General features: G+C 41.2%; 1 protein-coding gene across 1 annotated transcript in view; it reads left to right on the forward strand.

Annotated features, from left to right (window-relative positions):
• WWOX (WW domain containing oxidoreductase) overlaps positions 1 to 12,441 on the forward strand; it is a 1,123,669-nt gene that overhangs the window by 316,905 nt on the left and 794,323 nt on the right. Inside the window, exon 7 of the mRNA XM_064383331.1 lies at positions 11,980 to 12,165. Within this exon, the coding sequence (XP_064239401.1) occupies positions 11,980 to 12,165 (186 nt within the window). The remainder of the gene's footprint in view (positions 1 to 11,979; positions 12,166 to 12,441) is intronic.

Consider the following 12,441-nt stretch of genomic DNA (forward strand, 5'->3'; position numbering starts at 1 on the left):
TCTAACATCATGCATGGCTGTTGGTAGTGGTCAGTTCCTCATGAGCATTAAACTGAAACCTTTAATTCCTGAATATTGACCAGAGGCCACCCTCAGTTCCCTGCCACGTGGGCCTCTCCAGGGGGGACTTGATAACTCAGCAGTTGGCTTCCATTGGATTAAGTAAGCAAGAGAGCAGGAAAAGGAGTGATATGGAAGCCAACATGTTTTTGTAAACTAATCTCAGAAGAATTGCCCATCATTTTTTTTCATATTCTGTAGGTTAGAAGCAAATTGCCAGGTCTAACCCATCCACAAGGTGAGGGGATCACACGAAAGCATGAATATCAGGAAGTAAGGAGCATTGGAAGTCATTGTGGCCCTGCCTGGGCCAGTGCATTTGAGATCATCCATATTGTTTTGTGCATTAGTAGTAGTTTGCTTTTTTTTTAGTATTGAGTAACATGCCGTTGTGTGTTTACATATTGCGAATGGATTTTAAAGAGGGCAATCAAGGTCTTGATTATTAGAAGGAAAATTTCTTCAGTGAGATAATATTTGAGCAAAACCTTGAAGAACAGTTAGGAATTTGACAGAGGGAATGGCACGAATAAAGACCGAGATCTAATCTATTGAGGAGCATGCTCATCCATGGGGCAGCAGATGATTCAGCCTTCCTGGAAGGGTGTAGTTGGGGCTGTTGCTTAGAAGGACCTGAATGTTAGGATGAATTTGTGTTTAACTTAGCAGGTATTTGGGAACAATTAGACGTTTTTGAGAATGGGTACGTAAGACGAAAATACTTTGTTAGTAAGTTTAGGGCTCAGTACTCATGAAAAGTCAAGTAGAATGTAGAGGTGGCAAGACCAGGTGTGGGCTGTTCCAGTGACTCCACCTGAAGGGAACAATGCTGGAAACGTACAGTGAGAGTGGTTGCCTTAGGTGGCCATCCTAGCAGCTGAGCCTGGGTTGGGGATTCTTGTTCATGTGTTCGATTAGGGAACTGCTCCCAGAAGAGTGGAGGGGGAAGGAGGTTATGGTTTCTACTAGAAATTTGTTTCAGCCTGATTCCATGGGGCGCTCTGGAGAAGGAACTGTATCCCCGAGTTGGTCGTCCTTGCCAAGAGAGCATGTCCGCGTGGGTCATGAGTTCCCAGATGTGAGAGTGCCCACCGGCAATGGACAGTTATCTGGAGGAGTCCATGCTCACAGTGGTTGGGAGTGGGTGAGATGCAGATGGAGCATTGTAGTGCCTACCTCTGTGAAAATGTAGGGGATGGGACAGTATATTAGGAGTGCCTAGTGAGCCTAGAGATACTGACCTTGACCAGTCACAGAGTCTAAAGGAGAAGACGGGATAGCACGTTGTTTCCTAAGTGTTTGTAATCAGGTCACTGGTTAGTGAATATTAGCCATTACAGAAATAAGGGTATGACTCTGAATTTGTAGGAACATCTCCAGGAAGACAGACGGACAGGCGGGAATGAGATTCTGGAGCTTGGAAAGAATACAGCAGCTAGAGCTCTGGGTTTGAAGTCTTCAGGGAGGTTTTGTTTGGAGTCATGGATTTGGGTCAAAGTCCTGCAGTGAAGACTTTAGAAACAGAAACAAAAGAGGCTGACGATGCAACAATGACCCAAAGAGGAAGGGCTGGTGGAGACAGAAGATAGGGCAGTAGTGGCATTGGGAGGTCCAGGAGTGGAAGGTGTCACAGAAGCCGAGACAGGAAAGCCAGCCAGAAGTCAGGGAGGAGCAGGATCCTCTACAACAGGGCAGTCTGGTCTCAGCAGAGAGGAGGTTGTTGGATTTATTGAGAAGCCACTGCTCTTCAGGCAGCTTTGAGAGGTTCTGGATGGTGACGGAATGGAATTCATTCAGCTTTGTAATGAAAAGTACATTGCGGGCAAGGAAGGAGACTGAATGAAGATGAGTGTTTTAAAACTATAGACCATAAATGGGAAGAGAGCTAGTGCAACCTGCCTAGGTCAAGTGAATATCTTTGTTCTCCTTCCAGCCCTCGTCTTTTTCACCCTCTTTTTTTTCTTCCTTTATTGACTTCTCTTCTGATTTTTCCCTACCTGATGGTCAGAAAGATCTGATTGAACTGACGCACAGCAAGAGTGAGCCAGTGGAGAGGAAGTGTAACCACCTAATGGGTTCTCCTTGCCTGCTGGCTAGACAGAGCTGATTTATCCAGACAGAGGAATTGCAGATAGAGAAAGAGTTTAATCCACACAGAGCCAGCTGTATGGGAGACCGGAGTTTTATTACTGAAATCAGTCTCCCACAGAATTCAGGAATCAGAGTCTTTAAGGATAAATTTGGTGTGTAGGGAGCCAGTGAGTCGGGACTGCTGACTGGTTGGCTTAAAGATGAAGTCACAGGGAGTTGAACATGTGCTGAGTCAGTTCCTGGGTGAGGGCCACAGGACTGGTTTGCAGGTCTGGATGGGGCCACCCTCTTGTCAGAAATGCAAAAATCTGGCCGGTGCGGTGGCTTACTCTTGTAATCTCAGCACTTTGGGAGGCTGAGGTGGGCAGGTTACTTGAGGTCAGGAGTTTGAGACCAGCCTGGCCAACATGGTGAAACCCTGTCTCTACTGAAAATACAAAAATTAGCCAGCCATGGTGGCTGCATTCCAGCCTGGGCAACAAAGCCAGATTCTGTCTCAAAAAAAAAAAAAAAAGGAAAGGGGCTGGTCCCTTTGCAGTAGGAAGTGCCACCTAAGTCCACTCTTGCCAGAAAGCCTGGCTCTGTCATCAGGAATTTTGGTCCACTGTTATTCCCACTGATGACGAGCTCCCCACCAACACCGCCACCTTAACTACTGAGGGGTTGTCCTCTGGCCCAGGATTGCACTGGATCCAGTTGAAGGGATTGCTGCTTTGTAAATACCATCCCCACAATCAGCAAGCACAGAGAATGCTCTGGCCACTCATCAGAAAGGCGTAGGGACTTTATCTGTGGCTGGATGAGAGCCACAGAGAGCCTGCAAGCTGTCCTCCATTGGAATCTCAGGTTCTAGACAAGGAGGACAACCTTTTGTACCCTTAATCACCCCTCACAGATCGGAATCCACCCAAGAAGAAAAAAAAATTAGCCCCTTAAATTGCTGACTAATAACCTCAGCTTTTGGAAGGATACTATTTTTGTTTCCATTCTGTCTTTATAGTTTGAACTTTTCCTTTTGATAGTCTGTAAATATTCATCATCTCAGCATCTTTTGAATTGCAATAGCTTTTAGTCAAAACTGAGCAAAATGTGCCATTTGAATAATAAAAGCCTCATTAAAGTGAGGCAAAAGGAATTCTTTTGCTTTTGTACAAGCCAATTAAGTGTCTTTACAATTAAAAAAAAGTCAAGCACTTTATAGTTTCATATTCCATAAGCCTGTTTTTAATTAATAGAGGTGACAAGTTTTAGGTACAGGATACATATTTTGCCTCTGGTGTTGTGCAATTAACATTAATGAAGGGTATTAAAATTTGGTGAGAGAGGAAAGGGTTTTCCCAGGTCCTCTGTGGGTTCTTTCCTCCAGGCTGAAGTCTTTGGTGGCAAGTTGCTTGGTTTGCTGAGGTTTGCATATTCCTGAGAAAATGTACAGGCAAGAATAAAGGTAACTAGAAGGGACGTTGTTGTTACTGAGAAGTATGGTGTTAAAATTCTCAATGTCCAAGCCTGTCTTAAAGATAGGTAAACACTGCCGAAATTACCTTTGAGGAGTTTAATTTTGTCTTGTGGATAAAAGTGAAGGGTATAGAGACAAAGGAAGTAACAATTATCTAACCCTGGCAGGCTAGCAAAATACTGGGACTTTGCTTTTTACAACCGTGGGAGGAGTATATTTAGTTTACAGGCAAGGACACAGGTTCACAGAGATTAACTAACTGGCCATGAGTCAGGTAAGTAAAGTAACATGGCTGAGCTAGAATTTCTCTGGGAACTTGGCTCTGTCCATTCCAGGGAGCTTATGTAAGAGAGAAGGTTTGCGTAGTAGCCTTGAAGCCTGGTGACCCTTTATATTAGTTTGTTTGTTGTTTTTGAGACAGGATCTTGCGCTCCCTCTGTTCCCCAGGCTGGAGAGCAATGGGGTGATCACAGGTCACTGTACCCACAACCTCTCAGGTTCAAGAGATCCTCCACCTCAGCTTCCCAAGTAGCTGGGACTACAGGTGCATGCCGCCAGCTAATCTTTTTTTTTTTTTAATTTTTTTTTGAGGTGAAGTCTTGCTATGTTGCCCAGGTTAGTCTTGAACTCCTGGGCCCAAAAGATCGTCCTGTCTTGGCCTCCCGGTATGCTGAGATTACAGGGATGAGCCACCATGCCTGGCCTATGTTAGCTATTTCTGATACTTAATTTCTGTTTGTAAAACAGCAATCACAATACATGTCACCAAGGATTCCTAAGTATAAAAATCTCTTAAAAATGTGCCTGACCCACAGTTAGTACTCAAAAAAGAAAAAAAAAGAGAAAGAAAAAAAGTATTAACAGCGCAGGAAAAGTGAGCCAGATATTTCAGATGCATCTTGAGGGGAGCTCAAATATAAGTCATCTCTTCACTTTGCCCATCTTTCCCTCTCCCTCCAAGGTCTTTAGCAATGGTCCTGTCTTACTACAAGATATGAGTTATCCCTGCTACAAATTAGTAGATTCTGCTTTGATTTGAAGCAGAGTCTAATGAGTGTTATAGGCAGGCTCGGTGCTTCAAAGCATTTGTGCCTGTCTCTTCAGAGAGTAGCTTGGCCACAGAGGGACTGTGTATTGACAACTGTAGTGGGGATCATATGTGGAAAACAGGTGTTGTCAAACAAATATGACCGACCCCAACCACATCACGACTTTTAAGGTTTTACATAGAGGATGGGTTGGAAGACAGATTAGGCAACAGGATGAATAATTTCTTAATGAGACCCAGATCACCCAGTGATAATGAGATTTGCATGAATACTTCAACAACAGTGATTTAATACATTTTTCTAGTTATAAAATTAATGAATGCTTTCTACCAAGCACTTACAGAATTAATACCAATTCTCCACAAACTGTTTAAAAAAATAGAAGAGGAGGAAACACTTTCCAGCTCACTCTATGAAGTCAGACAAAGACATTGCAAGAAAAGGAAACTTTAGATCACTATCAGTTATGAATATAGATGCAACAATTTTCTACAAAATGCTAGCAAGCCAAATGCAGCCATATAGACAAAGGATTACACATTATGACTAAGCGGGATTTAGCCAAAGAATTCAAGTTGGTTTTACATTTAAAAAAGCAGTCAGTATAATATACCTTAATAGTAGAATAAAAGTTCCTCTCACTACATACAGAGAAACACATTTTAGAAAGATCCAACACTCTTTTGTGATGAAAACTTTTAGTAAACTTGGAATAAAGTGACATTTTCTCAACTCAAAGGGCATCTACAAGAAACCCATAACATCACACTTAATGCTGAAAGATTGGGTACCTTCCCCTTAAGATCAAGAAATAAGACAAGGATATTCACTCTCACCGCTTTCATTTAATATTCTACTAGAAATCCTAGCTAGAGCAGTTGGGGAAAAAAAAAAAAAGGCCAAAGAATGAGAAAAAAATCCAGATTGGAAACAAGTAAAACTATCTTTATTTCCAAATGAAATCACCTTATCTGTAGAAAATCCTAGAAATGAACTTATGAAATATTAAAACTAACAATTTCTGTTAGGATAAAAGTTTAATATGCCTAAATCAGTTGTATTTCTATATACTAGCAATGAAGACATCCCATGTTCATGGATCTGAAGATTTAATATTGTATAGATGATCATACTCTCCAAATTATCTACAAACTTAGTGCAATCTCTATTAAAATTTCAGTTGGCTTTATTAATTTGTTTTTTTTGGATGGAGTCTTGCTCAGCTGTCCAAGCTGGAGTGCAGTGGCGCAATCTTGGCTCACTGTTCCCCGGCTTCAAGAGATTCTCCTGTCTCAGCCTCCTGAGTAGCTGCCATCATGCCTGGCTAATTTTTGTATTTTAGTATAGATGGAGTTTCACCATGTCGGCCAGGCTGGTCTTGAACTCCTGACCTCAGGTGATCCACCCACCTTGGCCTCCCAAAGTGCTAGAATTACAGACATGAGCTACTGTGCTTGGCCTCAGTTAACTTTTTGGCAGAAGTTAAAAAGCTGATCTTAAATTTTGTATATGAATGCAAAGGGACCTGGATAACCAAAACAAACTTGAAAAATAACAGCACTGGAGGGCCTCCATTTCTCAATTTCAAAGCTTTTTATAAATCCTTAGTAATAAAGACAGTGTCATACTGGCATAGCTCTAGACATAATAAAATAGACTTGAGAGTCCAGAAATGAATCCATGAGTATGGTAAATTGATTTTCAACAAGGATGCCAAGACAATTCAAAATAGTCTTTTCAACAAATTATGCTAGAACAACTGATATCCACATGCAAAAGAATGTGGTTAGATCACACTTGCATAAACTATACAGAAAAAAGCAAAAAAATGGCTCAGAGACTTAAATGTAAGAGCTAAAACTACACAACTCTTAGAAAACATTCAGTATATTTTTGCAATGTTGGCTTAGACAATGGTTTCTTAAGTAAAACCCCAATAGCATAAGTGACAAAAAGGAAAACAATTGGGTTTCATCCAGAATGGAAAGTGTGCTGCGAATGATACCATCAAGAAAGTATACAGATAACCTACAGAATGTGGGAAATACTTACAAATTAAATATCTCATAAGGGATTTCTATTTAGAATAAAGAATTTTTACAACTCAGTAATAAAAAATAACTCAGTTAAAAAATGAGCATAAAATCTAAATAGATATTCCTCCAAATCAGATACACAAATTGCCACTGAATACATAAAAGGTATTTAACATCATTAGTCATTAGGGAAATGCAAATGAAAGCCACAATGAGATGCCACTTCTTACTAGAATGGCTAAAATAAAAAAGTCAGATAACAGGGCTGGACGTGGTGGCTCACATCTGTAATCCCAGCACTTTGGGAGGCCGAGGCGGGTGGATCACGAGGTCAAGAGATCGCCACCATCCTGGTCAACATAGTGAAACCCCATCTCTACTAAAAATACAAAAAATTAGCTGGGCATAGTGGCGCATGCCTGTAATCCCAGCTACTCAGGAGGCTGAGGCAGGATAAATGCCTGAACCCAGGAGGCGGAGAGGTTGCAGTGAGCCGAGATCGCGCCATTGCACTCCAGCCTGGGTAACAAGAGCGAAGCTCCATCTCAAAAAAAAAAAAAAAAAAAAAAGATAACAAATAACGAAGATGTGGGGTTCGAATACGTTCCTGGTGGAAATGTAAAGTTGTACAGCCACATTGGAAAACAGTTTGGCCATTCTTCAAAAAGTTAAACATTGAGCTACCATGTGACCCAGCAATCCCACTCCTAGATGTATCCTCAAGAGAAATCAAAACATATATTTCCACAGCATCTTACAAGTGAATGTACATAGTAGGGATATTCCTAATAGCCAATAAGTGGAAACAATCCAAATATCCATCTATAGTGAATGGATAAACAAAGTGTGCTATATTCATATAATGGAATATTATTTCCCTATTAAAAGGAAACTAAGTACTGATATTTGCTACAACACGGATGAACCTTGCAAACGTTATGCCAAGTGACAGAAGCCAGTCACGTAAGACTATGTATTGTATGGTTCCATTTAGTACTTAAAATGTTCAGAATAGGCAAATCTATATGACAGAAAGTCAATTAATGGTGTTTGGGGGATGAGAGTGTAGGTGGGTAGAGGGTGGCTAGTGATGGCTAATGTTTTTTTTTTCAGTTATGAAAGTGCTGTAAAATTAGAACATAGTTATGATTGTACAATTCTGTGCGTTTACTAAGACAATTTGGTTGTACTGTTTGCCCAGGTACCTTTTATGGTATATGAATTAAGTTTTAGTAAAGTTCTCTATTTTATACTTATTATAGAAAAGATGGAAAATATTTATAAAATAATATGGATAAAAGAAGAAAGTAATCCTGATTATGTATCTAGAAATCTTTTTGGGGAGGATGGGGTATGAACCACACATATAAAATTTAGTTTCCTGCTTTTTCAATTAAATTGAGAAAGTTTGGGAATCTCTGGCTTAATTATTCATCTACTCCTCTGTTGCTGGATATTAGGTTGCTTCTAGTTCATGTACAATTTTATAATTTTAGTTGATGTATTATGCATTCTTGTGCATAAACTTTTATATGAATTTTGAAGTTTTTTTTTTAGGAAAGAATATTGGAAGCTATTATTATTATTTTTTGAGGTGGAGTTTTGCTCTTGTTGCTCAGGCTAGACTGTAATGGTGCGATCTTGGATCACCGCAACCTCCACCTTCTGGGTTCGGGGGATTCTCCTACCTCAGCCTCCTCAGTAGCTGGGATTACAGCCATGCACCACCGTGCCCAGCTAGCTGTATCAGCATTCTAAAACTATTATAACAAATTAGCATAGACTAAGTGGCTAGAAACAACAGAATTTTAGTCCCTTAGAGTTTTAGAGACGAAACATCTGAAATCAAGTGGTCTGTGGCATTGGCTCCTTCTGGAGGCTCCAAGGAGCATCTGTTCCATGCCTTCCTCCTGGCTTCTAGTGACTGCCAGCGGTCCTTGGAATTTCTTGGTTTGTATATAGGTCACTCTAATCTCTGCCTCTGTCTTTCCATCTTCTTCTCTGTGGGTGTTCCTTCTCCCCTTCTCCTCTTTTGTAAGGATAGTTGTGTCACTGGATTTAAGACCCACCTTAATCCAAGATGACCTCATTTCAAGATGTGCGAGTTAATCACACTTGCAAAGAGCCTTTTTCCAAATACGGCACGTTAGATTCCTACCGTTCCACCCACTGTAGAAGCAGTGGAGTGGGAGGTCCCATTCAACTCACAGATTCCTACCATTGAACCCACTATAGAGGGAGTGGCCTCTCAAAAGGATGGGAGGTAGCTGTAGGAATGGTCTGCCCCAAGTGCAGGCAGAATGGGGAAGCATTTCGTATAGCATGGAAAAGTAACAGTAAAGCTGGCTGAAAGTTGATCTGCTTTTTACAGTCATCATGTGCTGGCAATTCTAAACATTATCAATAATAAAATACTTTTCCCTAGTGGTATTAACTACACCATTTCTCCTGCCCCTGCTACATACGTGCTTTCCTGCTTGGAAACAGGATTACTTGGTGAAATAATATGAATCTTTCAATTCTCACAATAGGTATTTTCAATATTAAGGGTGCAGGAATAGATATTCCTGCCAACTTTATACAAGATAATACAAATATAATAGTATGGATAAATATGCGGATTTGATAGAAAATAGTTTAATGTTCACTACTAGTATAGTTGAACGTGTTAAGTATTGCACTGGTTACTTGTAATCTAATTTTAGAAAATTTCTACTGTCTGTCACTATTTCTGTTAGACTCTTAGAAGACACGTGTCTCTCTCATTGATTTGTAACAACTCTTTATATAGTAAGAATATAAGGCCTCTATAGGATTGCTGATATTTGTCACTTTTGTTTTACTTTTTTAGAGAGCAGACTAATTTAATTTCTATAAAGATTTTTGTTTCCTTTCATTGCATGCCAATATTTGTATTTTTAAAAGCTTGAAACTTCTAGGCTGTGATGTGAAAAGTGTTTGTTTTTTTTTTAATTTGGAGACATAGTCTTGCTCTGATGCATGCGGTGGTGTGCTCATAGCTCAATGCAGCCTCAAACTCCTAGGCTCGAGTCATCCTCCTATCTCAGCCTCCCACCTAGCTGGGACTACAGGCGGACACCACTACACCTGGCTAACTTGTTGTTGTTGTTGTTGAGATGGGGTCTTGCCATGTTGCTCAGGCTGGTCTCGAATACTGGGCTCAAGTGATCATCCTGCCTCAGCCTCCCAAAGTGCTGGAATTACACAGGTGAGCCACTGTGCCCAGCCTCTTTTTTTTTTTTTTTTTTTTTTTTTTTTTTTTTTTTTGAGACGGAGTTTCGCTCTTGTTACCCAGGCTGGAGTGCAATGGCACGATCTCGGCTCACTGCAACCTCCCTCTTGGGTTCAGGATATTCTCCTGCCTCAGCCTCCTGAGTAGCTGGGATTACAGGCACGCACCACCATGCCCAGCTAATTTTTTGTATTTTTAGTAGAGACGGAGTTTCACCATGTTGACCAGGATGGTCTCGATCTCTTGACCTCGTGATCCACCCGCCTCAGCCTCCCAAAGTGCTGGGATTACAGACATGAGCCACCACACCCGGCCCAGCCTCTTAATTTTATATATTCTTCATAACTTGTCCATCTCTCTCTTTCTTTTTCTCTGTTCCTGTGTGTCTGTGTCTGATCATAAAGTATATTAAATTTTATTTTATAACGTAAGTATTTTACAAGGTCAGTAGATTTGTTCATGATTTTAATGGCTGCATAGTGTTCTGTCGTATGGATATATTCTACTTAATGTAATAATTTCACAATTTTATATTTAGTTTACTTCTAATTTACTGCTTTATTTTGTCACAAACACTGTGGATAGCCTTGAATATACTTTGTTGCACAATTCTTATTAGTACATTAGGATGATTTTTTCACAAGTACAATTACTTTCTGAGAATTGAGGTTTTTGATTCATGTGAAAGGCTTACTTTTATTGTTAAAAATTTGATTATGTTCGTGAGGCCTAGGCCGGAGGATTGCTTGAACCCAGGAATTCAAAACTAACCTGGGCAACATGGGGAGAGCCGGTCTCTACAAAAATGAAAAGTAAGGAATAAATTAGCCAGGCACGGTGGTGTGCCCTTGTGCCAGTTAATCGGGAGGCTAAGGTGGGAGGATCGTCTGAGCCTGGGAGTTCGAGACTGCAGGGAGTTAGGACTACACCACTGGATTCCAGCCTGGATGACAGAGCAAGGTCTTATCCAAAAATAACTAAATAAATATATACAGAATAAGAGGGAATATTGTAACAGGCTTCCACTTACCTATATCTAGGCTTCCTTATAAAGTGTTCATTTTATCTGATCTCTACAACAAATTCTCTATCTTTAAACAATATGTGCCCCTCCATTTAGACAGAACATTTCCCACTTGCTGTGTTTGCTTAGCACCTACCAAGTGCTGGGTCTTGTTTCAGCTTTTTTTTTTTTTTTTTTTTTTTTTTTTTAAGACAGAGTCTTGCTGTGTTGCCCCGACTGGAGTGCAGTGGCGCGATCTCTGCTCACTGCAGCCTCTGCCTCCCAAGTTCAAGCGATTCTCCTGCTTCAGCCTCTTGAGTAGCTGGGATTACAGGCATATACCACCACGCCTGGCTAATTTTTTTGTGTTTTAGTAGAGGTGGGGTTTCACTATGTCAGTCAGGCTGGTCTCGAACTCCTGACCTCAAATGATCCACCCGCCTCTGCTTCCCAAAGTGCTGGGTTTACAGGCGTGAGCCACAGCGCCTGGCCCTGTCAGGCTTTTTCACAGCCTGATTTCTCCTTTGTTACTCGTAACTATTTTAAGGGCTATTTTGATTTACAGACAAAGAAGGTGAGACTTGGATGAATTAAAGAAGAGTTAATCAGGTGTTTGAACCTGAGTTCCAAGTAGGGTGACATCTCTTCCTGGATTGCCTGCCACTGTCCTGGTTTTCACATGGAAAGTACTATATTCTAAGAAGCCTCTCATCCCCAGCAACTGAGGACACTTGCCCACTCAAAGCCATGTGACATTGTAGGCTATCCCATTTCCAAATGGTTGGAATCTTGAACACGGAGAAAGAATTTGTCATTCCAGGCCAGGCGTGGTGGTTCACGCCTGTCATCTCAGCACTTTGGGAGGCTAAGGTGGGCAGATCACCTGAGGTCAGGAGTTCAAGACTACACTGGCCAACATGGTGAAACCCCGTCTCAAAAAAGAGAAAAGAATTGGTCGTTCCTGAAGGAGCATCGATTGTCCTTGGTGGTAGCGTTTATGTCCACATAACATGGAATATTTTATTTTTCAGGCCTCTCCATGTACTTGTGTGCAATGCAGCAGCTTTTGCTCTCAGCTGGAGTCTCACAAAAGACGGCCTGGAGACCATCTTCCAGGTGAATCATCTGGGTCACTTCTACCTTGTCCAGCTCCTGCAGGATGTCCTGTGCCGCTCAGCTCCTGCCCGTGTCATTGTGGTCTCCTCAGAGTCCCATCGGTGGGTTTGAATCGCATATTTTTTCACTTCTCCCCTTTCTCGCACCAGCTAATAATCCCCCCAGGCTCTCCTTCTGAAAATAATTTTCATTAGTCCTACTCTGAGACATGTGGCTGGACTCCACCTGGCTGGCTTAATTTTTCCAGGTCTTCTTTTGTGTGTCTGTTTGTTTGATTGCCAGGGACTGCTTCTACAACTATACTTCAAGCTCCTCATTGATTTTGCTTAGAGATGGAATAATAATTGATGAAATCTGAATGGCACGACCTTTATTGA

This window comes from Aotus nancymaae, unplaced genomic scaffold (genome assembly GCF_030222135.1).
Source record: "Aotus nancymaae isolate 86718 unplaced genomic scaffold, 86718_ANA_hifiasm-v0.15.2.pri h1tg000030l, whole genome shotgun sequence".
NCBI classification, from domain to species: domain Eukaryota; kingdom Metazoa; phylum Chordata; class Mammalia; order Primates; family Aotidae; genus Aotus; species Aotus nancymaae.